This window comes from Pan troglodytes, chromosome 7, assembly GCF_028858775.2.
Source record: "Pan troglodytes isolate AG18354 chromosome 7, NHGRI_mPanTro3-v2.0_pri, whole genome shotgun sequence".
NCBI lineage: Eukaryota > Metazoa > Chordata > Mammalia > Primates > Hominidae > Pan > Pan troglodytes.
In genome coordinates, this window is record NC_072405.2 from 27,654,097 (window position 1) to 27,681,723 (window position 27,627).

Below are 27,627 nucleotides of genomic sequence, written 5' to 3' on the forward strand. Positions count from 1 at the left end.
ATAGCTGGCTTGTCCTTACTTTTTGGCAGTGGTGATGCAGCCGAGGAACCTCTGAAGTGATGCTCTGCTTAATACCGAGTCAGTGTTGTGGTTCTCTGTGGATCACAGCGAACACGCAGAGTTACTGGGTGCCTACAATGAACTGGAGGTGCTGGGGAATAGCTGGATTTCTCTGTCCTCCTGCCAGCTTTTGAGACACGCAGGTTCAGAGCAGATGCCATTTCCAGGCAAGGATGAATGTAATGGGGAGTTAATGGGACTCAGAGAAAAAGACAGTGGCATGCTGTGTGAACCGACTCACCCTACCTAGGGGAGTTTGGGTATGAACTGCGAGTCCCCTGCAGCTGAAGAGACCCTTAGAGACCCTCTATGTGGACAGCCATCTGAATGCAGTCATGTCCCCCATCCCCACTCAGAGCTGTTCTGCATGTGGTTGGGAGAATGGCAGACTCTGCCAACTGAAAAATAAGCTCCTCTGTGTTTCTCCGCTTATATGTAATTTGCAGGCTTGGAACTCATTAATCAGTACTGACTGTCCTTGCCCCTGAAAGGGACCTTGAATAAAACTATATCTTCTCACTTTTAGACTTTATCTCCAGAGAATTCTTTATTATTTTTACAGAAATGGCCTTCAGAGTGGGCCACACTGCAAAACAGGAGATAAAAAAATTAGAACCAAACATCTGGGATTCAAAGTATTACACACACACAAAAATAAGGCCTTGTAGCTGGCAGATTAAAAAGCCTTGAGCAAAAGTCTTCCCTGTGACATATTCTTTAACCAGGTGGAGTTACAGATGAGGCCTCTTACCTCTCCACCTCCACCACACAGGCACACAAATGCCACACATTGCATGCATACATGCGCACACAACACACGTGTGCATGCTTTCCACACTGCCCCAAGGCTCTGACACCTGCTTTTAAGTCAGTCATTTTTCTGTAACAACTAATGATCACAAAAACACGCCACTAAAATGTACATTTTAGTTGTAAACTTGACACTGAAACTATGGTGGTTTTCAGTTTTTGTGTGCGTGTGTGTGTGTATTTTTAGAAACAGGATCTTGCTGTGTCACCCAGGCTGGAGTGCCACGGTGCAATAATGAGTCACTACAGCCTCAAACCCCTGGGCTCAGGTGATGCTCCTTCCTCAGCCTCCCAAGAAGCTTGGACTACAGATGCATGCTCCCATGCCCAGCTAATTTTTTTATTCCTTGTAGAGACAGGGGTCTCACCATGTTGCCCAGGCTGCTCTTGAACTTCTGGGCTCAAGTGATCCTCTTGCCCCTGCCTCCCAAAGTGCTGGGATTACAGTTCACTTATATTTTTAAGTGTTATTGTAACTCATAGTGTTATGTTTCCATGAGTAGAGAGCATTTAAGTAGCAACCTGTAAAATGATTTTAAGATATAATATGAAACTTCCACTTAAATTTTCCTTCTTCTATACCTTTCTTTCAAACTAAAATTAAGAGCGCTGTCCACTCTGGAATGATCAGTTCTGTAAAACTGGACTTCAGTGGTTTGCCTTTTAAAAGGAGAGATTCAGAAGAGAGTTACTGAGATCAGAACACGTCTTTGAAAGAAAAGAAAAGAATATGCTGAATTATTTCTAGGATTCTCATTCATCTCAAAGTGTTATTGCATAGCAACAAAAGTTTTTGGTTTTCTGTCACTTGGGCTTCAGGTTAAGAGTGAAAAGCAGTATTAGCAAAATAACACTTTAAGGTGATTTAAGCGGAGGTGAGTACCGAGCTTGGTGAGTAGGCGGGGTTGAGAAGCCTGCATACTACCCCAGAGTAGATGCCTCGTTCCTGGGGTTAGCAGAACCAGTGTGGCATTGCCTGGTTCTGACTGCAGACAGCCATATTGTCAGTCTCTGGGAGGCAAGGGGGTTCACACCTTAGAACAAGGACCACCATGGTAAATAGAGATCATGTGCTTCCGAAACACAAGCTAGAATTTCGAGGATTGATTCGGATAAAGAGACAAAAGGGGAATAATCCTATTCCAAGCTAGGAGTCATTTGCCTTGATATATATTCCATTCTAGTATACAGGAAGGAAGCATTTCAATATAATTTTTGTGAGAAATAAAGCATTGGACATACCAGGTAAAAACAGATAAGTAATTAATTGTGCATATCTTATTAATTCAAGAGTGGAGCCCTAATCAGAGGGCTACACAACTACCCAAGTAGTTTCTGTGTAACTGTAATAGAATTTTATGGTAGGTAATTTGTAGAATAAAATCTTATATAAGATAGAATCACAAAATGTTAGCACCTTAAAATTCACTTAGGCTGTTGTGCTTTTTAAAAGCAAACAATCAAAATTTCTAAAATAAAAAGCTTGATATAAATTAGAAAAGAGAAAAACATATTTCTAGTCTTCAGGGTTTACTCAATTTTGTTACCAACTTCATAATGTACAGCTGCATTGTGGGAGATATTAGCATTGATTCACTTATTGAACTCATTAAAAGTAGTATGCTAGATTCCTGAGTCGGGAGATTTGTTGACCACTTCAAGGTCAGTTGTTCAACCTCTCTGAGGCTAAGTTTCCCAATCCATAAAATGGACATTAAAGTAGCTACATGCCATTGGGTTAATGTGAGAATCAAATGAAATAATATACATAAAAGTGTTTTGTAAAGCATTACATATGATATGAATATTGTTTTCTATTATTGTTATTATTATTTCTTGAGATACAGTCTTGCTCTCTACCTCCAGTGTTCAAGTGATTCTCCTGCCTCAGCCTCCTGAGTAGCTGGGATTACAGGTGCCCATCACCACGCCCAGCTAACTTTTGTATTTTTAGTAGAGACGGGGCTTCACCATGTTGGCCAGGCTGGTCTCAAACTCCTGACCTCAAGTGACCTGCCCACCTTGGCCTCCCAAAGTGCTGGCATTATAGGCGTGAGCCACTGTGCCCAGCCTATTATTTTTCTATTATTATTTGTAGTTAAGTTTTATGTTCCATTTCATCAGGACTTCCTGTATCAATCATGTTTTTTTAATCATGTTTTTAAGATTCTGAATATTTTCTCAACAATCCTTTATTATTTTATGCTTACACTTTATATTTCACAGTTCCTTTATTTCTCTTGCTTGTCTTTTGCTCCTTCATGGATCCTATTTCAGGCGTCTCCCTGGATGAGAATGTAAGAGTGGCCTTTGAAACTCCCTCGCATGTGAATGCTTTGCCCAAGCAACCTGCACCAGCTCTGCATCACTGCATTTTCCAAAGATGTTGCTGCCCAGTTCTGTTGTTTGTGCGTTGCTTAATGGTGTTTTAAGGGATGGTGCAATAGGAGTGAGCTATTGTTCATCGAATATGACTGACGTTCTGTGCTCTAACATGCTCAAAATAAACTCAGACACCAAAGACAATGTTTTTAGTTGTTGTTGTTCTTTATTGTTTTGTTTTGTTTTTGAGACAGAGCGTTACTCTGTCTCCCAGGCTGGAATGCAGTGGTGAGATCCTGGCTCACTGTAGCCCTGACCTCCCCAGGCTCAGGTGAACCTCCCACCTTCGCCTCCCGAGTAGCTGGAACTACAGGCGCACACAACCACGCCCAGCTAACTTTTGTATGTTCTGTAAAGACAGGGTTTCACCGTGTTGCCCAGGCTGGTCTCAAACTCCTGGGTGCAAACAATCTTCTGACTGGGCCTCCCAAAGTGCTGGGATTACAGGTCTGAGCCACCGCAGCAGCCGACAATGTTTAGTGAAACATGTGCCATAAAATCTCACATCATATTGGAGTCTGCTGTACTTTCAAGTCGGGGTATTCAGTAGTCTCTGTGCATGGATTTTGCTTGGAACAATATTAGAAAAATAAGGAAAAGATTTTCTCGGGTTTCCATTGTCCTAATTCATGTGTCAGTAAAATCACTCTACAAGGAGTTTGTACCATATTTTTAGCAATAAAATTTACTGTCCCGCTTTTCGTCTGTTAGTCTACTTGGCCTTAGGAAAATCTCTCCTGTCTCTATTATTCTTTATAACTTCTGCCTCTCCTGTTATTTTAGAAGCAAAAAGGTAAATCCCAGTATGCTCAGAAACTTAATATTATAGTCATCATTGGGAAATTGCCTTTTTGTTTAAAATTGCTGAGAAGAGGATGATTTGATTATTTCAATGACCTGGTTGGCAAAATGGGTGAGTTATAGACCACTGATTCTCAGAGTATTTGAATTCATTCTATCTTGATTAATAGTGAAACTAGATCTCTGCTGGGCGCAGTGGCTCATGCCTGTAATCCCAGCACTTTGGGAGGCCGAGACGGGTGGATCACAAGGTCAGGAGATGGAGACCATCCTGGCTAACACGGTGAAACCCCGTCTCTATTAAAAATACAAAAAATTAGCCAGGCGTGCTGGCAGGCGCCTGTAGTCCCAGCTACTCGGGAGGCTGAGGCAGGAGAATGGCGTGAACCCAGGAGGCGGAGCTTGCAGTGAGCTGAGATCGCACCACTGTATTCCAGCCTGGGTGACAGAGTGAGACTCTGACTCAAAAAACAAAACAAAACAAAACAAAAACAAAAATAAACTCTTGATTTTATGCTATTAATTCTTCATTTTCATCTTTACCATAAAAATTGAGTCCTGACAGCGTTCTGTTTGTTGGAGCTTTCTGGTTTATTTGGAATTAAAGACACTTGGCATTTGTTTGACTGTACAACCCTACCATTATTATTATTATTTTGAGATGGAGTCTTGCTCTGTCACCCAGGCTGGAGTGCAGTGGTGAGATCTTGGCTCACTGCAACCTCTGCCTCTCGGGTTCAAGCGATTCTTCTGCCTCAGCCTCCTGAGTAGCTGGGATTACAGGCACCCACCATCATGCCTGGCTAATTTTTGTACTTTCGTAGAGACGGGGTTTCACCATGTTGGCCAGGCTGGTCTTGAACTCCTGATCTCAGGTGATCCGCCTGCCTCAGCTTTCCAAAGTGCTGGGATTACAGGCCTGAGCCACCGCCTCAAGCCTATAACCCTACTTATAAACAAAGGGAATATTAAGTTAGAAGCCAGTATCAACTGTTTTTCAAACCAGTTTGAAAAGTGAACATAATTCTTCTATATGACAGACAGACTCTGGGGGAAGCATATTTTGTAACCATGTAATACTGATGTTGTCAGCAGCATCTTTTTGTAACCCAGTTGCTTATGTAGATTTGAACTGCCATACTTCTAAGTTTAACTGTAGTTAATATTTTTCATACTATCTTTTGGCCAATCAGATGGGGTACACCCCCAGATCCATTTGGGATTTTCACTGATTACAGAGGGTTATTCTGACTTGATGTCTGCAGGAAGTCCACTAGCTTCTGATGTTATTAGCTTTCAGTTTTTCTTTTTTGGAAGCTTTTGCATAAATATTCATGGCAGTTTTTATGTTTAAATAGAGCAGATATGAGGCAGATAAGATTAAGATTGCTTTAACTCTGCTCATAAAGCTCCAGCAGCTGTAAGAATTTCTGTAATGTGGCAGATGGATGATGACCGCAGTGGCTGTTATGCGTAAGAGCATACATATGTTCTCTCTGGGAGACCCTGAGGAAGGAGCAGTCTTCAGATGTGGAGATGACATGCATTTGGGTCCCTGTCCTCCTACCTATTAACAGGTCAACTTAGGCCAGGTGTGGCGGCTCACACCTATAATCTCAGCACTTTGGGAGGCTGAGGTGGGAGCCTCACTTGAGCTCAGGAGTTTGAAACCAGCCTGGGCAATATAGTGAGACCTTGTCTCTACTAAAATTAAAAAAAATTTAGCCAGGTGTGGTAGTGCACGCTTGTAGTCCCAGCTACTTTGGGGGACTGAGGTGGGAGGATCACTTGAGTCCAGGAAGTTGAGGCTGCAGTAAGCCCTGATCATGCCACCGCACTTCAGCCTCGGAACAGAGCGAGACTCTGTCTCAAGAACAAAAACACAACGACCAATAAAACAGGTTACCTTACCTCTTTGGTAAAGGGATAAGGCCTATTTTGACACCTAATATGAAGGTCAAATGATGTATTAGACTTCAAAGTGCTTTATAAGCAAAAATTATACAGGTAGGAGGGTCATTTTCTTCCCTTTTTTGGTATAGAGATAACTAAAGAGTGTATTTCCTGGGTCATAGCAGCATATGGAAGCTTCAGAGAGGACATGGTACCCTCTTTGAAAAGCCTCTTCATCCTGCCTCTAGGAGTGCTTCAAAGAGGCAGTGGTATTACTGAGGTATACCCTCTGATATTGCCGTCATAGATCATTACTTTCGAGTCCATTAATCATCTAGCTTTTTTTTTTTTTTTTTTTTTTTTTTGAGACAGAGTCTTGCTCTGTCACCTAGGCTGGAGTACAGTGGCAGGATCTTGGCACACTGCATTCTCTGCCTCCTGGGTTCAAGCAATTCTCTTGCCTCAGCCTCCTGAGTAGCTGGGACTCCAGGTGCACATCACCACGCCCGGCTAATTTTTGTATTTTTAGTAGAAATGGGGTTTCACCATGTTGGCCAGGATGGTCTGGATCTCTTGACCTTGTGATTTGCCCACCTCAGCCTCCCAAAGTGCTGGGATTACAGGCATGAGCCACCACACCTGGCCTCTAGCTGTTTTTTTTTTTTTTTTAAATAAAGGAAATACCTTTTGGATCCCACATTTTCACTCTATTACTTGTGCATTTCATGGATTTGTAGAACGTGTAAGTGTATCTAAATGAGCCTGCTTTCGGCAAGTTTTAAGTTTTTCATGTTATTTTAACCCTTTAGAATAATGGCAAAATCTTGGTTCACCTTGAAAAGTAGAATTTTTATAAATGTGGTTCTTAGTATGTGTGAATAGCTTTAGAGTTTACAGTATGTTTTAGACACATTGAATAGAAGTGTTTAAATAGAAGGATTCATCTCTGGAGTGGTTGTTCAACTAATTTTTTTTTTTTTTTTTTTTTGACACGGAGTCTCATGGTCACCAGGCTAGAGTTCAGTGGCACAATCTTGGCTCACTGTAACCTCTGCCTCCCAGGTCCAAGTGATTCTCCTGTCTCAGCCTCCCGAATAACTGGGATTAACAGGCATGTGCCACCACGCACCACCATGCCAGCTAATTTTTGTATTTTTAGTAGAGATGAGGTTTCACCATGTGAGCCAGACTGGTCTCGAACTCCTGACCTCAGGTGATCCACCCGACTTGGCCTCTCAAAGTGCTGGGATTACAGGCATGAGCCACTACGCATGGGCCTAATGAGTTTTTATGCTAAAATTCTACTCAAGAACAAGCTTGTTGAGTTTTGGTATACTAAAGACAAAACGTAAAATTTCAAAGCAAAGAAAGATCATCAATCAACTCCAACTACCATGAGTGGATGGTGTTGGCGGCAACCACTGTCACTTTAGTGCCCAGTGACATCACTTCCATGCACACTGTCTGGAGTAGGTGTCTGTGCTTCAGATTATTGTAACATAATTCATAACCGCGTCAGATCTGACAAATGCAAAGGCAGTGAGCATGCTGAAAGTACTAGTAAGACAAGGTATACAATGATGATAGGAAAACATGTAAGATAATTTAAAGAAAGCAAGTAGTAAAAATACCTTGTTCATGTGTACATGAGATGAACTGTTCAGTTTAAGGAATAACTGAGGGATGGAGGATAACTCACGCATTGTGTTCAAAGCACTGTACCCATACAGATGACAGAAATTGGCGGGAGATTGAGGGGAAACTGACAAAATAGACAACACTTTTGAATACATGGATTAGAAGATAACCATCAGATGCCTATTAGCTTAATGCTAATTCAGGAAGCAACTAAGAGTGTGTTTTAAAGCTCAAAGACTAAGAACAGCAAATGTGCTGCGGACAAAATCTTGGTCCAGAACTCCAGTTTCATAAGTCCAGATCTGTCTGATTCTGCAACAGCTGCTCTGCGTCTGTTCTATTTTAGATGTAGAGCAGCGAAGTATCCTTTTATAATATTAAAATGAGAAAAAAATGAAACTATGATAAGTAGCAATTGTGAAACCTGCAGGATTCATTAGTTTGCCAAGTAATAAACATAGCATATTTGAAACATTCTCCGCAATACTTGCAGGAGTATTAAGAAAGAAGGGTTACCTGCCTCCTAATTTTCAAATATAAGAAACTGATCCTTTTTGCAAAACGGTGCCCCAAAGATCTTATATCATCAAAGAAAGGGAGAGTGGGCCTGTTTTTAAAGCTCTCCTTCCTGGTGGTGGAAATGCACTCAGAGATTTTAAAAGTCATCTTGGACTTTTGAGCAGACGCGCTTACATGAAACTTGTGGGAACAGTTCACTCTGTTCCCAAATAGAGGAACTGGTTACTGTTCTAAGTTTAGAAGCAGAGCAGCAAAGTATACTTTTATAATATTAAAATAAGAAAACAATGAGAATATGGTAAATAGCAATTGTGAAACCTACAGGATTCATTAGTTTGCCAAGGAATAAGCATTAGATATCTGTTGACCCACATCTCATTTTCTTATCACTACAATGTCAACATAGTGGAAAAAGCATAAACTCTGGCATAAACCAGCTGTCTGGTGCTGAGCAAGCTCCACAACTCATCTGAGACGTGGTTTCCTCATCTGAAAATTGCCCATTATGTTGCCCATCCATCACAGATGTTGTGTGGAGTAAAAATAATAATACTAAGACACTAACATGGTGACGGGTCATAATACGTCTTCACTATGCATTAGTGCTCATTAGTGGAATTAGCATTAATCTCACCACCTATGATTAATTATACAACCTCAGCAGAGAGCTTGAAACATGCCTCCAGCAACTGTTGTGACCAGTTTTATCAGTTGATAGGCTAAACTTTTGAAGCAAATAGTCCCCAAATGCCATGGCCAAAAATACAACAAAAGTTATTTATTTGTCTTCGGACAGTCCAGAATAGGTGTTCTAGTTCAGGAGGGCTCAGCTCCACACAGTCATTCAGGGACTCAGGCTTTTGTAGTCTAAGTGTCTGCTATCTTTGGTAGTAGCACTGCTGCTGTCACCATTCCAGCCCAAAGGAAGGTGGAAGTGGCCTGCAGGAGTGTGTGAAGGAGGTTTCAAGTGGGCCTGGGGAGAAATGGCAAATGCCTGTTGTCAACTGCATTATGTTAAGACAACCGCTAAGGCATTTGGGAAATGCGGTATAGTGGGGTAGCCACATGCCAGCCACTTTGAGAAAAGAGGAAGATTGAGAAAGCCACTGGTTTATTGCATGGTGCAGTAATGATCCTCTGTACTCCTTCTGAATGGTGGCACCAACCTTTTGCTGAAATTTTGCTGACAATTTCCGATGTATGCCAAAATTAAGAACTCAGACACAAGGCATATACTTTGCGGTAATGTGGGTTGTGGGTAGGTATATCTGGGTACTCAGGACATTTGACTACCCATGTTGGGACTTAGCTTAGGCTCTGCACTCCAGCCAGGGACTGATGGGGGCCTGTGTCTTAAGAAGCACCCATTGTGATTTGCTGGCATACTTGTGATGCCAGAGGGTTGGCCTGTGGCAGGCAGGAATGACACCAGGGACTTTAGGCAATGAATCTGGGAACCCCACTGGGGAGGTTGCCTCATGGGAAATCCATCTAGAGCAGGAGAAACATAGATACTGGGTGACAAGGGCAGGAAAAGAGGAGAAGTGTGGGCCAGGCAGGGAAACTGGGCAGGGCTCCCACGCACCAAACTGGTGCTCCAGGCATGTCTGCAAGGCATCACATAGTTAAATCCAGAGACTAAGGCATTTCTTTGGCCTGCACTAAAACAGGGTATGCAGAGATTAAGCAAGAAGAGAATTTAAATAGGGGGTAATGTTGATGTCTGGAAGTGATCCCCAGGGCCCTCCAGGGCCAACCAGATGGGAGCAAAATATACCAAACCACCAGCTCCTGGCTCTTGGGCAACAATTCCTTTCTAAGCCCTACTGAGTGGGGATACTGAGGATTCACATGCCCATTGCTGTAGTCAGGATCGGCCCAGGAACTCAGGTGCCAGTGGGAGCCTTGGGTGGATCCAGCTGTAGGGGCGGGGGCAGCATTAGGGAAACCAGGGAAACATTGACAGATTATCTTATGAAACTGCACTGCAGCTCCAAATGCCATAAATGTGTTTCGTTTAATTTTTAGTCACCCTCCAGTTCCTCAAGAAATATTCAACAAATGTTGGCAGATTCAATCAATCGTATGAAGGCATATGCATTTCACCAGGTAAAAGACTTCCTTTCTGTCCTCCGGGGGCTGCATACCTAGCCATTTCCACTAATGTTTCACAGATTAGTTCATTAATCTCATGCAGAAATGAAATTAAGCAGCAGGATGGGAAATCTGTCCTAAAAGCTGCAAACACTGTTCTGCATCTTTACCCATTTATCTGGAGTTCGGGAAGTGTTGAATGTCATGGAAAGAACAGATGCCAAGTTGTATCAGCTAAACTCCTCCCAGAAGATCTAACATAGAGGCGGCATCCCAGGCTGCTGCAGACATGGAGGGAAGACTGATTTCAGACAGTGATAAATGGAGCATTACACTTGGCAGAAAGAGTGAATTCAGATCGAGTTACTTCTGTGCTCATTGTTTCTGAACCTGTCCCTTGAGGGTGGGCAGCTGCTGTGTCCTCCACATCCACCATGCCCGGAACCCCTTCTGGCACTCAGCCCTCTCTCACGTCCATCCAGATGTGACATTCTCCCTCCAGGCCAAGCCCTGCTTCCTCCATCTTGTGAGCTTGCTATCATGTCATAAATTGCTCAAAATAAATGAGGCATAGACTGGTACTTGGAAGCTGTAGTAGGATTTGACCTACAGAGAGTCTGAAACAGCAGCGTAAGATGTGAGCCTGTGAAGAGAAGGTTCCTGAGATCGGGCTGTGGTGGAGGTCAGCCCAGGGACCTGTGTTCCTGTGGACCATGCCATGAATTCCATGATTCCTCTGAAGGGACATGCATGAACTTGCATTTTTAAGACTTCAAGAAATCAGGATGAAGTTGTGGAACTGTAGTCCTGTGTGCATACTGCTGATACGATACATACTTCTTTCTAAAACAGCAGCAATAGGGGATCTAAAGGACATTTTCATTAATTCTGCTTAGATCTCACTATGTCATTTTAAATGGGGACAGCTGAGGAAGACAAAGGATCGTATATTCATCCAAGCAACATTTATTGAGTGTCTACTACACACTAGGCACCGTTATGGGAGTTAGAGACACATTTTATGAAAAAATCAGATAAAATTCCTGCCTTCAGGGAGCTTATATTCTTCATGGGAGAGAGAGATGATAAACATATCTATGAGGACAGGTGATCACTTATTAAGCACTGCAGAGGAAAATAAAGCAGTATGAGGGAACTGAAGAATCCTGGGAGGATGGAATTGGGATGGGACAGGTAGTCAGAGAAGGCCACTCTGGGAAGGCAGTATTGGAGCAGAGACCTGAAAGAAAGAGGGAAGGAGCAATGTGGATGTCTAAGCCATGTGGACGTCTGTTCCAGGCAGAGGGAACAGCAAGTCAAAGACACAGAGGCAGTACCTCACTTGGCATGGTCGGGAAAGGGCTGATCATTTGAGAGAAGGAATGAGCCAGCTTGCTAAGCTTCTCTGTAGAACAAAGGTGATAAAACAGAGGCATCCTGCTTTGGGGGCAGTTGTGAGGCTCTGATGAAGGAATTGGTGGGGAGGCATTCTAAGTGCTTCCATCAACAGGCTGGACAAGAGGCTTTCTGAACGGGCCCAGCGGCTTTCTATATGGGCCCAGCGTGGCCTTGTTTTCTGTTCCTGTTAGCTGAACACATTTTCACAGCTCACACCACACATCTGGGTCTCCAAACCTTCCACCCTGGGCATCTGGATTAGCATCCAGCCTCGGCCCCTCGGCCCCTCCACTCCAAGCCATCACCTGGATTTCCCCATGCCTGGCTCACAGTCCTGAGTCCTGGTCCAACATGCTTCCAGCAAAACACTGCTGAAAAGGAAATGATGGTCTTCTGAATAGAGAAAGTAAACCATTACAGATTTTGATAAAAGTAAAATTCTTTGAGAGACTCAGGACAAGTTCCTTACGTTTTCTAGCTTTCTTGAATAAATACGGTGGTCAGGGCCGTATATAGATGGGTAATAGCAGATCTCATCTGCTATTACTCTGTGAAACTCGTTAATTTTTGTTCTTTTCCACTGTGCGTGTACATAATTACATGCAGATTAAAGGAGTAGATTTATTAAATATAGCTCTGTTAGACATTTGAGTAACATCAACCAAGTACTACATCTGTTATTATTAATATTTTTTCTTAGGTAGAATCATGTTCCAAATTTCTTGCTTATCCTCAGCGACAATATCCGTGATGATCATAGCTTGATGTTTTCACTATATGTTTGCTAACCATTTAAAAATAAACACGTATGCATGTGGAAGGATGAACAAAGCTCCACTTTGAAGCTTTTTCTGTTTAAGCTTAGAAATTGCTAGCAGCACATTTATCTATCTTGGGCTTGCAAACAGCTTCAATCAAAGGATGGCAAATTTTAACAGTCCTTTCAAACATCAAAGCTGTCCTTTGGATTTTCAAATGTTGGCAAACAAAAGGAGCTTAGCTCTAGGCAGGAAAACAGTGTAAGGAAAAAAAAAAATGAAAACAGTAAATGCACAGAAGTTTAGTTACATCTGCAGTGAAGCACAATTTATGAATGATGATTACTTGAACTGTGACTTATGACTGCCCACAGCGATCAGAAACAAGTTTCACAATATTAATATTTATACTTTACGTTGTGGTGACATAATGGCAAGGAAGTCTTTACATTTCTGTGGGAAAGCACAAAATTAAAAAGCTTGTCACTTGTGATAGAGAGGTGGGCACAGGCAGCCCTTTCTGGCCGTTTCAGTTTGTTTTATTACTTAGCTAAGCAAGGCTTTTATCAGTCCACCAAACTGTGAATTCAGTCGTCTTGTGAGCACTCAGAAGGTTGTGTCCAAATAAGCAAAGTAGTTTTCAGGTCTAAGTGATTTGGTTTGTTCATTTCTCTTTCGCTTAAAATGATTTCCCTTGAACGCTCTTAATGCCAGAAAACAGTACACTAAAAAATGGTTAAGGTGGTAAATTTGGTTATGTGGAATTTTACCGCAAGTTTTAAAAACCGAATTCTCCTTTTAAAGGAATATTTACATTTTAAAAGTATTTCTCCCTTCTCAAAAGATGCTTTTGAAAAATATTTTTCTGGTTTTTTTTTTTTTGAAACAAAAAAATACATATTCTGGCAGGGCGTGGTGGCTCATGCCTGTAATCACAGCACTTTGGGAGGCTGAGGCAGTGGATCACTTGAGGTCAGAAGTTCGAGACCAGCCTGGCCAACAGGGTGAAACTCCATCTCTTCAAAAAATACAAAAATTACCCAAGTGTGATGGCACGTGCCTGTAATCCCAGTTACTCAGGAGGCTGAGGCAGGAGAATCGCTTGAACCTGGGAGGCGGAGGTTACAGTGAGCTGAGATTGTACCACTGTACTCCAGCCTGGAAGGAGTGAGGCTCCATCTTAAAAAAATAATAATGATATATATTTCTTTTGAAACACTTAAAATCATGTAGTAAGTACCACATTTTGGGACACATGATTAGGGGGAGAGATTCAGCTGAGATTGCTCTGGGAATGTGCATTTCTTCTGTGGAGTCTGTCAGCTACTGTAAAGTAGGTTGATGCTAGTTCTATGTAATAGTGTGTTTACATCCTTCAGGGAGTCAGTTTGAAGCAGCTAAGTACTGTGTCTGAGGAAAAGGAATATTTTTTCTTACTATATGTTATACACTGTGCCAGGGACTTCTTAAGTTATCTAATCCTCAAAATAACCCTAAGAAATATTTTTTTCTCATCTTTCTTATGGGGAAACAGCCCAAGAGAGGTTCATTTGTCGCTCCTGGAGTTACACACTAGCTAGCAATGGTCAGTCTTACTTCAGGTCTTACTGACTCCAAAGTCCACACTTGAGCCTTCCTAGTGGGCCAGAGAGTTAGATAGAAATCAGCTGTGCCGGGTACCCCTGTCCTTCGGGAAACTGCTGGATTTGCTCACCAAGGTTCTTTTTTGTTTTGTTTTTGTTTTTTTGTTTTGTTTTGTTTTGTTTTGTTTTTAAACAGAAGAAAGAATCTATGAAGAAAAAACAAGATGAAGAAATAAATCAAATAGAAGAAGAGAGAACGAAGCAGATGTGTAAGAGCTGGAAAGAAGACTCGGAATGGCAGGCATCTCGTGAGTACTCAGAGGTCTCCATAGCACCTTCCAGGCTCTCAGCTGATTCTCTCACTTAATAATGTGATCAATCTAGAAAGCGCTTAATGTGGGTTGTTGAGAGATACGTTCACAGTAAGTTACCACTCAAATGTTATTGCTAACTTATTACTCACATGCTTACAAGCTACTTTTGAACAGCAGACTCGTTCTCCATTCATTTCTGTATCACCAAAATTATGATGTAATTTATCAAATAGCATGATATATAGCTATGGAAAATAGGTTTTGGAGAGTGTTTAATGATCTTAGACTGTTTACATCTCATTAGCTTGGGGAAGAAAAAACACCATGAAATAGAATGAAAAGCTTCGCTATTTAGAAATGTCTAAGTATCTGAAGGAAAAGAACTGGAAGGTTATAATAACATGTAAACATTAGTTTTCTTGGAAAGGTGAGATTCAAGATTATTTATTTGAATGTTTTTCTTGTAATTTAATATTGTGTTTTGGATTTTTTTCCCCTAAATTTTTGATAGTGAATACATTTTAACTTTGTAGTCAGAAGCACACAGGAATACCAGGCTGGATGTGCTAGCATCCCGCTCCTGCCTGTGACCCAGCCCTGACTCCTATTTGAGTGAGCAGAATGGGTGAGAAAACTCATAGGAGAAGAATAAGCCCATGCAACTGAAGGCAGAGGAGAGGATGCTCCAGAATGCTAGAAGAATTAGGTTTGTGAAAGAATCAGTGTTTCCATCTGACTCAGAGAAATCTGAACTGCTAGATCAACCTGAGGTGGCTTGAGGAAGACAGCAGGTATGGCTGTATTTGCAGGATGTTGAGATCCTGCATTGATCTGCAGTCCCATTACAACCAATGCCATTTAAATGACAACTACTGTGAAATGAAAATATTTGCAAGATCCAGTAGCCTCTTTGTACTATGCACTGAAATCCTAGTACAAGGGAATATTTTGGGTGTTTCTTTGAAGTCAAGTATAACAGGATTTGACCAATACTGCCTGAAGTGTAAATATAGTCAATAAAAATCATTTTTACCTTCTGCATTTGAGTCTCATTGCTATAACAAAAAATTCTGTTTTACAAAGTAGTCATGCGCTGTATGATGATTTGGTCAACGATGGGTCGCATATATTTTTTAGGCCAGGCACTGTGTCTCACTCCTGTAATCCCAGCCTTTGGGGAGGCCAAGGTGGGTGGATCACTTCAGGTCATGAGTTCAAGACCAGCCTGGCCAACATGGTGAAACTCCATCTCTACTAAAAATACAAAAATTAGCTGCTTGTGGTGGCATACACCTGTAGTCCCAGCTACTCAGGAGGATGAGGCAGGAGAATTGCTTGAACCAGGGAGGCGGAGGTTGCAGTGAGCCGAGATCGTACCACTGCACTTCAGCCTGGGCAATGTAGCGAGACCCAGTCTCAAAAAAAACAAAAACAAAAAACACAGACACACACATACACAAAACCAAAAAATAATAATAAACCCCAAAATAATGGGTTGCATACATTTTTAAAATAAATTTTATAAATGTAGTGTAGCCTAAGTGTAAAGTGTTTACAAAGTCAACATCAGTGTGTAGTAATGTCCTAGGTCTTAACATTCACTGAGCACTCACTCACTGACTCATCCCAGAGCAACTTCCAGTCCTGCAAGCTCCATTCATGGTAAGTGCCTTATGTAGAGGCACCATTTATTTTTGTCCTCTATACCATATTTTTACTATACCTTTGCTATGTTGGGGGTATTTATTATTTTTATTTTTTTGAGATGGAGTTTCGCTCTTGTCACCCAGGCTGGAGTGCAATGGTGTGATCTCAGTTCACTGCAACCTCCGGCTCCTGGTTTCAAGGGATTCTCCCGCCTCAGCCTCCCCATTAGCTAGGATTATAGGCACCTGCCACCATGCCCAGCTAATTTTTTGTATTTGTAGTAAAGTTGGGGTTTCACCATGTTGGCCAGGCTAGTCTCAAGCTCCTGACCTTCAGGTGACCCACCGACCTTGGCCTTCCAAAGTGCGGGTATTACAGGTATGAGCCACTGTGCCCGGCCTTATGTTGGGGGTATTTAGACACCCAAATACTCTTGTGTTCCAGTTGCCTTACGATGCATTTCTCAGGATTTATTTCTCTCATTAAGTGACTAGTGACTGTAATATTAAAAGGCAGGCTTGGGGTACTTTTTTGTGTACTAATGTGTCCTACAATTACCTGTGGTTACGCATCCCTTTAATTTTTTGTCTGTCAGGCTGATTCTCATTCTGTCCTGCTCTCTGCTCCTTCACCCTATGCACAGCCCCGTGCCACTGAGTAGTCCTGATCTTTGCTAGGGAGTCAAGCACACTGCATCTGAACATAAGTCTGTGCAGGACGTGACAATTGCCTCTTATTACTCAGCACCCCTGCCAGCTTGAACCCATGCTCAGGCGGGGGATCCTCACTTGGTCTTGCCAACTGCAGGAAATTCTTGCACACTTTCTCTACTTCTCTCTCATCCCTTCTTCCTCCTCTTCCTTTTCTCTCCCTCTCAGAAAACCCGCAGTCCTGTATGAAGAGAGGAATCCTGCAGCGAACGCCGGCCAAGCCCTAATGGCCTGGATCATAGGTGTTGATAATGATTGTTCCTTATTATAAACAGACAACAAACTGCTGAGAACCTGCGCTGCTGCCCGTTGTGTAATGAATGCTGAGCCTTCTCACCTGCTCTGTGGGCTGATGAGTGTTTTCTCCAACCCCGTTGTTTTTCCAGTGCGAAAATCCAAAGCAGCTGATGAGAAGAGACGCTCCTTGGCTAAACAAGCACGAGAAGACTACAAGAGGTTATCCCTCGGGGCCCAGAAAGGAAGAGGCGGTGAGAGGCAGCAAAGCCCCTTGCGTGTTCCGCAGAAACCAAAAAGACCTCCCCTTCCACCCAAGCCTCAGTTCCTAAACCCAGGGGCGTATCCTCAAAAACCTCTTAGGTAAGAAGCCACACAGATGGGTTTATGCATAAACATTGCAATAGGCTTTGAATAAGCGTTGAAATTAAAGGGGAATTGTATGAGCTGCCATGGGGTGTGGAGGGCCAACTGGCAGCCTGTGTAAGTAGCTCCGGCTCATGTCTAAGCCTTCTTCCTGGGTGATCTGGGCGGGCATTCCTCCCTTTTTTAGCTGTCAAATGTCCATAGCTGTTATACTTAGTATACCCAGTGAAATAGTAAAGCTGTGCAGGGAGTGAGAGAACTTCCCGTGTCCCTACCCTTCTCTCCCCTTTCCCTCCCCCGCCCCCCTTCACCCCAGAGGCAGCCGGTGAGCCAGTGAGGGGAGAAGAGGAAACAAGTGGGGTTTCACTGATGCCCAAGATCACCCTTAGTCAAAGATTATCAGAGTAGGAACCCAAAGGCTTGCTGACTTTCGTGTGATCAGTGGGAGTACGTTTTCACTGCCAAGGATTAAAGGTTTGATGGTAATTCTCATTCACGGATACATAGCCAAGTTCCTCTTTTAAGAATTTGGAAAGGCTCCTTTTTTTAGATGAATTGTCTATTTGGTGGTGGAGATACCATTGTCTGCTAGGCTGTGGAAGAATTAGGAAGAACCATTTGTTCTGGAAAAACTCTGTAGAAAAGTGCAATGATGCTATTAAACCTCCATCCCTTATGTTTGCTGATTCTAAATTTTTTTCTGGTTATTGATCTTATTTTTAACATCCTAGTATTTAGAAAGAAGTATTAAAATCAAATATTGATTGAAAGAAACAATTGTCTAAAGCCTTGCCTTCTGAAATAAAAACTAAAAATAACTTGAAATACTTCTCTAAGATTATGGAGAAATGAAAAACAAGACTCTCCTCCTGCTTGGAGTCGTAGTTATCTTCAAGGTTTTCTTTAAACAGGAGTGATGACCTCAGGGGAAACACAAAGGCGGATGTTTCTCTTTGCTGTAATTATTTCTACTTACTCTACTGGAAAGTTCCATTTCGGGAAGTGGGGACCAACGTGGAACTCAGTGGAGTAAGTGGAAATAATTACAGTAAAGACCATGATCTCCAAAGTGATCGTTTGGGTAATGATTCTTCTCTTACCGACAACAAAGCAAGAAATGTAGTCAGGAAACAGGAGTCTCCTTAATTGTGTGAACAGCTGACAAAGGTGCACATGGCTCTAAGTGCTGGAGCTTGTCTTTGCGCACATTGGCGACAGAGCCTCAGCAGGGATGTTTTTGCAGCTAACTCCTGTTCACCGTCTCTTCCAAAGATAGCATGGAAATGACTTGTAGATGTCCCTGTCCCACAGCATTTTGAAGAACAGTATATTTGATTGACAGCAATGAAGGTGGTCTTTAAAAAAGGGCAATTCCTATTTTCAGCTGTGCTCAGTTAGCTCATTTTTTCCAACTGAAGACACTGCATGAAGTGCTTTTTGTGAGTCAGACTGGGTGGTTTTAGGGCTGGGACTTGACACAGGGATGGCAGAGGTCACCTCAGAGCCACCCCAGGAAAAGACAGAGACCGGCTCCTACAGTGTCTGTGGAGTTTTGCTCCATCTCCAAGGACTTCCCATAAAAGAGCCTAATTTGGAAGCTAGTAAGAGAATGTATAATATAACTTCGTATGTGTGTAGTGTCTGCCTCCCAGGGAAGTCAAATATTATAGGATATTTTCTCGAAAATGCTCCGAAAATCATTAGGGATAATATATACACATACATGCATATGTACATCTATATATATATATCTGACAGTATGTCACACGTCACTCAGAAGCACATGTTATAAAAAGCGTAAAGAACCATAAGTTGGTCAATTAGAATATTAGTAGTTCATCGAAACTTGATTGTGGTGGTTGTGTTTCATAAATTGTATTTTGTTTTTAATTGACACACAATAATTGTATGTATTTATGGGATACATTGTGATGTTTTGATACATATATATATTGTGTAATGATCAAATCAGTATAACTCACATATGAATCACCTCAAACACTTGTCATTTCTTTGTGGTGAGAACATTCAAAATCCTATCTTTTGGCTGTTTTGAAGTATGTAGTACATTACTGTTGACTGTGGTTACTGTGCTGTGCAGTAGAGCAGCAGAACTTATTTCTGCTGTCTCACTGTAACTTTGCGCCAGTTGACCAACCTCTCCCCATTTACCATCCCCCCTACTCTCCCCAGCCTCTGCTAACCACTGTTCCATTCTTCTATAAGTCCAACCTGGCCGGGTGTGGTGGCTTATGCCTGCAATCCCAGCACTTAGGGAGGCCGAGATGGGTGGATCATGAGGTCAGGAGTTCGAGACCAGCCTGACCAACATGGCGAAACCCCGTATTTACTAAAAATACAAAAATAAGCCTGGTGTGGCGTGCACCTGTAATTCCAGCTACACTGGAGGCTGAGGCAGGAGAATCACTTGAACCCAGGAGGCGAAGGCTGTTATGAGCCGAGATCACACCACTGCACTCCAGCCTGGACGACAGAGTGAGACTCTGTCTCAACAACAACAAAAAGATCAACCTTTTTGATTCCACAGAAGAGTGAGGTCATGCAGTGTTTGTCCTTCTGTGTTTGGCTTATTTCACTTAACAGTGTCCTCTAGGTTCATCCATTTTGTTGCAAATGACAGGATATTATTCTTTTTATGGATCTTTTGTTCTCTTTAATTTTTTTGAGAAACTTCATACCGTTGTTTATAATGGTATGCTAATTTATATTCCTACCATCAGGCAATGAGAGTTCTCCTTTCTCCAGATTCTCACCAGCATTTTTTTTTATTGCAAATGACAGGATATTATACTTTTTATGTCTGAATAATATTCTATTGTGTATATACACCACATTTTCTTGATTCATTCATTGTTGGACACCTAGGTTGATTCCATATCTTGGCTATTGTGAATAGTGCTGCAATAAACATGGGAGTGCAAATATCTCTTTGACATACTGATTTCATTTCCTTTTGACATAGACCCAGTAGTGGGATTGTTGGAGCTTTTGTTCTACTTTTAATTTTTTTGAGAAACTTCATATGGTTGTCTATAATGGTATACTAATTTATATTCTTACTAGCAGGCTATGAGAGTTCTCCTTTCTCTGGATTCTCACCAGCATTTGTTTTTTGTTTGTCTTTTTGATAACCAAAAATAAAAAACTGGGCAAGGTGATATTGTGGTTTTGATGTGCATTTCCCTGATTAGTGGTATTGAGCATTTTTTTCATACACCTGTTGGTCATTGGTATGTCTTCTTTTGAGAAATGCCTATTGAGGTTTTTTCTTATTTGGATTATTTGTTTTTTTGCTATTGAGTTTGAGTTCCTATGTTGATGCTTTGTCAGATACATAGTTTATGAATATTTTCTCCCTTTCTGTAACTTGTCTCTTTACTCTGTTGATTGTTTCCTTTGCTGCAGCAGAATCCTTTTTAGCTTGATATAATCCCATTTGTCTATTTTTCTTCGGTTGCCTGTGCTTTTGAGGTGTTACTTTTTTAAAATCTGGGGCTAGGCGTGGTGGCTCACACCTATAATCCCAGCACTTTGGGAGGCCGGGGTGGGAGGATTGCTTGAGGCCAGGAGTTTGAGACAAGCCTGAAAAACATAGGGAGACACTCATCTCTGTGAACAAATTAAAAATAAAAATCCTTGCTCAGACTGATGTCCTGAAGTGTTTCCCCAGTATTTTCTTTTGGTAGCTTCATGGTCTCATATATTCAAGTCTTTAATCCATTTTGAGCTGATTTTTGCACATAGCAAGAGTAGGTAGTTTCATTCTTATACATGTCACTATCTAGTTTTCTCAGTACCATATATTGAAGAGACTATCCTTTCTCCAGTAGGTGTTCTTGGTGCTTTTGTTGAAAATCAGTTGACTGTAAATGTGTGGATTTATTTCTGGGTTCTTTATTCTGTTTCATTGTTTATGTGTGTGTTTTTATGCCGGCACCATGCTGTTTTAATTACTATAGATTTGTAGTATATTTTAAAGTCATTTAGTGTGATGCCTCCCAGCTTTGTTCCTTATGCTACAAATTGTTCTGGCAATTCGTAGTAGTCTTTTCTGGTTGCATAGAAATTTTGAAAGTTTTTTCTTTTTCTGTGAAAGATATCATTGGTATGTTGATAGGAATTACATTGAATCAGATCTTTTTGGGTAGTACAGCCATTTTGACTATTAATTTTTCTAATCCATGGACATGGGATGTTTATTTTTTTGTTTCCTTTCATTAGTGTTTTATAGTTTTTCTTGTAAAGACATTTCACCTCCTTGGTTAAATTTATTCCTAGTTATTTTATTTTATTTTGCTATTGTAAATAAAATTGCTTTTTTTTTTTGCTAGTCCATTGTTGATGCATAGAGATGCTACTGATTTTTGTAAGTTTATTTTATATACTACAATTTCCCTGAATTTTATCAGGACTAAGAGTTTTTTGGTGCAGCTTCTAGGGTTTTCTGTATGTAAGATCAGGTCGTCTGCAAACAGACAATTTGAGTTCCTCTTTTCCAATTTGGATGTGCTTCATTGCTTTCTCTTGACTCATTCCTGTGCCTAGGACTTTCAGTACTATGTTGAATAAAAGTGATGAAAGTGGACATTCTTGTTTTGTTCCAAGTTTTAAAGGAAAAACTTTCCATTTTTCCTCTTTCAGCATGTAAACTGTGATTTTGTCATATATGACCTGTATTGGGTTGAGGTACATTCCTTCTGTACCTAATGTGTTTAAAGGTTTTATCATGAAGGGATATTGAATTTTAGTAAATGCTTTACTTGTGTCTATTGAGATGATCTTGTGGTCTTTGTCTTTTATTCTGTTAATGTGATGTGTCATGTTCGTTGATTCATTTATGTTGAACCATCCTTGCATCCCTGAGATGAATTTCCTTTGATCATGGTGAAGGATGTTTTTGATGTGCTGTTGGATTTGGTTTGCTAGTATTTTGTTGTGGATTTTTGTATCTATGTTCATCATCATCAGGAATGTTGGCCTCTAGATTTCTTTTTTTGTTGTGTCTTTGTCTGGTTTTGATATCAAGGTAATGCTAACTTCATAGAATGAGTTAGGAAGAATTCCTCCAACTTCAGTTTTTTGGAATAGTTGGAGAAGAATTGGTATTAGTATTTCTTTAAATGATTGATAGGATTTGGTAGTGAATCCATCAGGTCCTGGGCTTTTTTTGATAGGACACTTTATTAATGATTCAGTCTCGTTAGTCATTATTGGTCTGTTAAGTTTTCTGTTTTTTCATGAGTGAATTTTGGTAGGTTGTATGTGTCCAGGAATTTATTGATTTACTTCCAAGTTTTCCATTTTGTTGACATATAGTTGTTGATAATAGTCTCTAGTGATCTTTTTATTTCTTTGGTATCAGTTGTGATGTCTCCTTTTTCATCTCTGATTTTACTTATTTGAGTCATCTCTTTTTCTTTGTGTAGCTAAACATATGTGAGTTTTGTTTATTAAAACCACTCTTCATTTCATTCATATTTTGCACAGTTCTTTAGCCTCTATTTTATCTATTTATGCTCTGATCTTTGTTATATTTCCTTCAACTAATGTTGCATCAAGTTCTTGTTTTTCTAGTTCTTGTGGTACAACAATAAAATTACTTATTTGATATCTTTCTACTTTTTTGATATGTGTGTTTATTGGAATAAACATCACTCTTAGAACTGCTTTTGCTGTATCCCATAGGATTTGGTATGTTGTTTTCATTTTCATTCGTCTCAAGAACATTTTTGGTTTCTGAAATTTATTTATTGACCCATTGGTTGTTCAGGTGCATGTTTAATTTCCACATATTTGTTTCTAGTTTTCCTCCTATTACTGATTTCTTGACAAGTTTTAACTTAAAACAATTTAAGAATTGTTTTGTGGCCTAACATATTCCTAGAGAGTATTCTATTTGCTGTTGAGATACTGTGTATTCTGCAGCTGGTTGATTAGAATAGTCTATAATTGTCTGTTAGGTACATTCTAGAGTGTGGTTTAATTGTTGATTTTCTGTCGGTATGATTTGTTCATTGTTGAAAGTGGGGTGTTGAAGTCCTCTACTATTGTTGTATTGCAGTCTTTCTATTTAGGTATATTAATATTTGCTTTCTAAATTTAGGTGCTTCCATGTTAATTGAGTACATATATATTTATAACTGTTCTTGCTGTATTGAACTCTTTATTATTGTATACTGGCCTTCTTTGTCTCTTCTTACAGTTTTCAGCTTCAGGTCTGCTTTATATGATATAAATACAGCTACTCCTGTTGTCTTTTGGTTTCCATTTGCCTACAATGTTTTTTCCCCATTCTTTCCCTTCCAGACTATGCTTGTCCTTACAGGTGAAGTTAGCCCCTTGCAGGCAACGTATAATTTGGTATTGTTTCATTTTTATCTAGCCACTCTATGCCTTTTAATTGGAGAATTTATCCATTGATATGCAAGGTAATTATTGATATGTAAGGGCTTACTATTGCAATTTTCCTTCTTATTTTCTAGTTATTCTGTAGATCCTTTCTTCTCTTATAGTCTTTGTGATTAGGCACTTTTCTCTAGTAGTACATTTTGGTTCCTTTTTATTTTTGGTGTATCTGTTATAGATTTTTGCTTTGTGGTTACCATGAGACTTACAAAAACATCCTATAGTTATAACAAGTTATTTTAGAGACTTACAAACTTTGTGAAGGAAAGAAACAAAAAAACTGTACACTTTACCTCCATTCTCTCCTTGCATTTTGTATTTTTGAGTGATGACTTACATTTTTATATTACCTATCTTAAGTTATTAAAGTTATTTTTGATAGTTCATTTTTTAGTCTTCATATTAAGTTCATTTTTTAGTCTTCATATCTTTATATTAAAGATATAAGTGGTTTACACATCATGATGATAGTATTATAACAAAAATCATGTTAGCATCCAGCTTATGTTTGAAGAACTATTTTTTAGCATTTCTTATAGGACAAGTCTGGTAGTGGTAAATTCACTCAGCTTTTGTTTGTGTGGAAAAATCTTTACTTTTCTGAAGGAATACTTTGCTGTGTGCAGTATTCTGGGTTGCATTTTTTTTTTTCCTTCAGTCTCAGCATGTATCATCTCACTTCTTTCTGGCCTATACGGTTTCTTCTGAGAAGTCTGCTGCTGGGTGTATTGGATCTGTCTTACATGTTATTTGCTTCTTTTCTTTAGCTGCTTTTAGGATCCACTATTTGTCTCTGCACTCTGAGGGTTTGATTATAACATGTCTTGGGGTATTCCTATGTAGGTTGAATCTGACTGGTGACCTTTGACCATCCTATGCTTGGCTATTAATTTTTTTTCCAGGTTTGGAAAGTTTTCTGTTGTTATTTCTTTGCATAAGCTTTTAACCCGTTTGTCTTCCTGAATTCCCTCTTTAATAACTCCAATATTTACTCTTTTGATGTTGTCCCACAGACCCCATAAGCTTTCTTCATGTCATTGTTTTCTTTTTTATCTCTGTGTATTTTCAAATAGCCTGTCTTCTGGCTCACTAATAAGTGTGCTGTTGAAACCCTCTATTGCATTTTTCATTTTATTCATTGCATTTTTCAGCTCCAGGATTTGATTTTTTAAAATTACTTCAGTCTTTCTGCTAAATTTCCCTGATAAATTTTTGAATTGACTCTGTTCTTTCTTGAAGTTTGTTGAGCTTTCTTAAAACAGCTATTTTGAATTGTTTCAGAGATCACACATCTCTATGACTTTAGGCTTGACCTGTGGTATCTTACTTTGTACACTTGGTGAGGTCATATTGTCCTGAGTCTTCCTGATGCTTGTGTATGTGTGACAATATCTGCACATTTAAGGATTAGGCTTTTATTCCACTCTCCACAGCCTGGCTTTATTTGTGCCTGTCTTTCAGAGGCCCTTCCAGAAATTCTAAGCCAACTTAGAATTCTTAAATTGTTTCCTGAGCCTGTGACCACTGCAGCCATCTCAGCACTAGAGGGCGCTCCAAGTCCAGGCTTGCTGCAGCTCTCCCAAGGGCTCTATGATTTACACAGCTCTCCCTCCTTGATGGACCTGAGGAAGAACTCAAGGAGGGTACAGGGGCTGTGTGGGAAAGCTGGTCAGGGACTCCAGTACAGAAGACTGTTTTAATGACCCAGACATGTGTGTCTCCTAGTGCATCCCTGCAGGGAATGGATAGTTCCTTGGCTTCAGTGGTGGGAGGGGATGGAGCTGATATTGGACCCGGTCAGTATCTGTTTTTGGAGAGTGGCTGGAGAGCACATCTCATTGGCTCAGATAGACGCTTGTCTCCCAGCAGGTGCCTCTACCGACAGGATAGTTCACTGACTGCAGTGGTGGTGTTGTGTTTAAATTGAATTCTGCTCAAAATTAGTATGCTGTTGAGTAGGACTTGGAAGTCTGTTTATTACATTGCAAGGTTACTCTTTGTAGTAGAAATTGACTTACATCCTAGAACTTAAGTTCTGCTACTGAATCTATTTCAAAATGATTCTGCTGCCTGTATCTTTGTCTTTTCAAACTTCAAATACTCTTCTTCCTTTTACTTTATATTTCTTTACAATTTTTTTTTTTAGCAGAACTAAATGTCATCAAAGTGTGGAAGAGGATAAAGCAAGTCAGGGAGGTTAGTGGAAAGAGAAGAGAAAATCAAATAATGCAAACATTAGGAAAGAAATCTATCTTTTTGCATTTGATTTCTATTGTTTGCAAATACCTGCTTTCCAGGAAAATGTGCTGGGGTAAAAGTGTATTTTGCCTTTTAATGCTTATTTTCTCAGATGTTAATTGGAAGTTAATGGAGCTTATAATTCCTATACAAATGAATTTAAATCTGTGTGTTAACACAGCAGTGGCTCATTTCCATAACTAGCCCTTTAAGACTGGAAGCACAAGTGACAGATTTATATTCCTTCCTCTTCTGCCCTTGAGGAGGTGTATAATGGTAGTGTGTCAGGGCTCCAGCCTCCTGTTAGCTGAGGTCATTGAATTAGATCTGGAAATGTGTATAATTCCCTCTCCCTCCCATTCTGTCTCCCATTCTCTCTCCCCCCACCCCCCCACACACGTGTATATATATATATGTATATATATTTGCATGTATAAAGCACCTCTGGTGTCTACAGACATGCATGTATATATATGCACGTATATGTGTGTGTCTATATATATAGACACACACATATATATATGACTTTTGAGGGCATTATTTTCAAATTAGTTAAATCTAACTTGAAAAACTTTTATAAATAACAGAAATCAGGGAGTGGTGAGGACACTGTCCAGCTCTGCCCAAGACGACATCATCCGGTGGTTTAAAGAGGAGCAGCTACCACTTCGAGCGGGCTACCAGAAAACCTCAGACACCATAGCCCCCTGGTTCCATGGTGAGTGCAGAGACTTCCTCAATGGTGTTTCGTCTTTGGGCGGATGAAGCTGTGCTAATCTACCAGGAAGCCAGAATAAAAGCTTCCATTTATTGGTGCTGCCCAAAAAGAGTCTTTCACAAAGCAGTTTTTCAAAGACGCCTCAGTAAGCTGCATTCTCATGACTGTTTAGAGAGCAGTCAGCATTCATGGGCACTGTATGCACTGTGGGGCAGATTTATCACCACAAATAAAATGCATCAGATGGGAGGGCAAAGAGGCATTCCTGGTGACTTACCACTAGGGTGCTTGTTTGTGACTTCCATCAAATGGCCACGTCTTCCTTTCAGCGAGGGCCACACAGTCATGGGTGTGGGAATGTGCTGGACAGGACACTGGCTGAGCAACCTTGAACAAATCATTATTTTTTTCCGTAGGAAATCAATTTAAGCCTCATTTTCCCCATCTGTTAAATGAAGGAGTTGAACTTTGTGGTCTTGTAAGTGAAAACTTCTGTAGTTTTGATTCCTTGCTTCCAGTATGTAGTTGAGTGTGTAACATAAGTGGTTGGATCCTGAGCAGATATCAGCTAGTAAACATTTTCTGTATTTGACCCAAGAAACTTGATTCAAGCCCCTCTTCCACCCAGCAGATACTTCACAGGCCCCTCTGTTTCTTGGATCTCAAGAAAAGTGAGCGGCTTCTTGCCTTAGTTGACTTCCATAAGGTCTGTGGTTGAATTGGACTAATTGGCTATATGGACAACAAAAGGTGCTTTAAAACAAAAATACAGTCCCCTCCCAGAGTATGTTTGTCCTAAGCATGTCTTGGTTTGCATTATGTTTAAGGCATCTTTCTTCAAAGTAGTATCATCTCACACAGAAATATACCCACAAAAAGGAAACTCCCAAACACATATCATGGGAAACTCTTCTAAAAGGAATAGCTATTTGTGACAGGCTTTCTCCTAAAGTGCTGCTTGTGTGGTCAGAACGTCACAGAAGAACTGTCTGGCTTCTCTTGGAAGTATGTGTTCTTTGGTGATTCAGACTTTGTTAA

General features: G+C 40.5%; 1 protein-coding gene across 4 annotated transcripts in view; it reads left to right on the plus strand.

Moving 5' to 3' along the window:
- The window catches only part of SH2D4A (SH2 domain containing 4A), an 80,629-nt gene that overhangs the window by 33,319 nt on the left and 19,683 nt on the right, over positions 1-27,627 (plus strand). For 2 of the 4 annotated variants that reach the window (XM_016959172.4, XM_009454899.5), the window contains exons 5-8: positions 10,132-10,212; positions 14,133-14,244; positions 16,994-17,204; positions 26,459-26,589. In XM_016959172.4, coding sequence (XP_016814661.2) covers positions 10,132-10,212; positions 14,133-14,244; positions 16,994-17,204; positions 26,459-26,589 — 535 coding nt within the window. The remainder of the gene's footprint in view (positions 1-10,131; positions 10,213-14,132; positions 14,245-16,993; positions 17,205-26,458; positions 26,590-27,627) is intronic. The other 2 variants (XM_009454900.5, XM_054656581.2) reach the window with 1 other exon arrangement.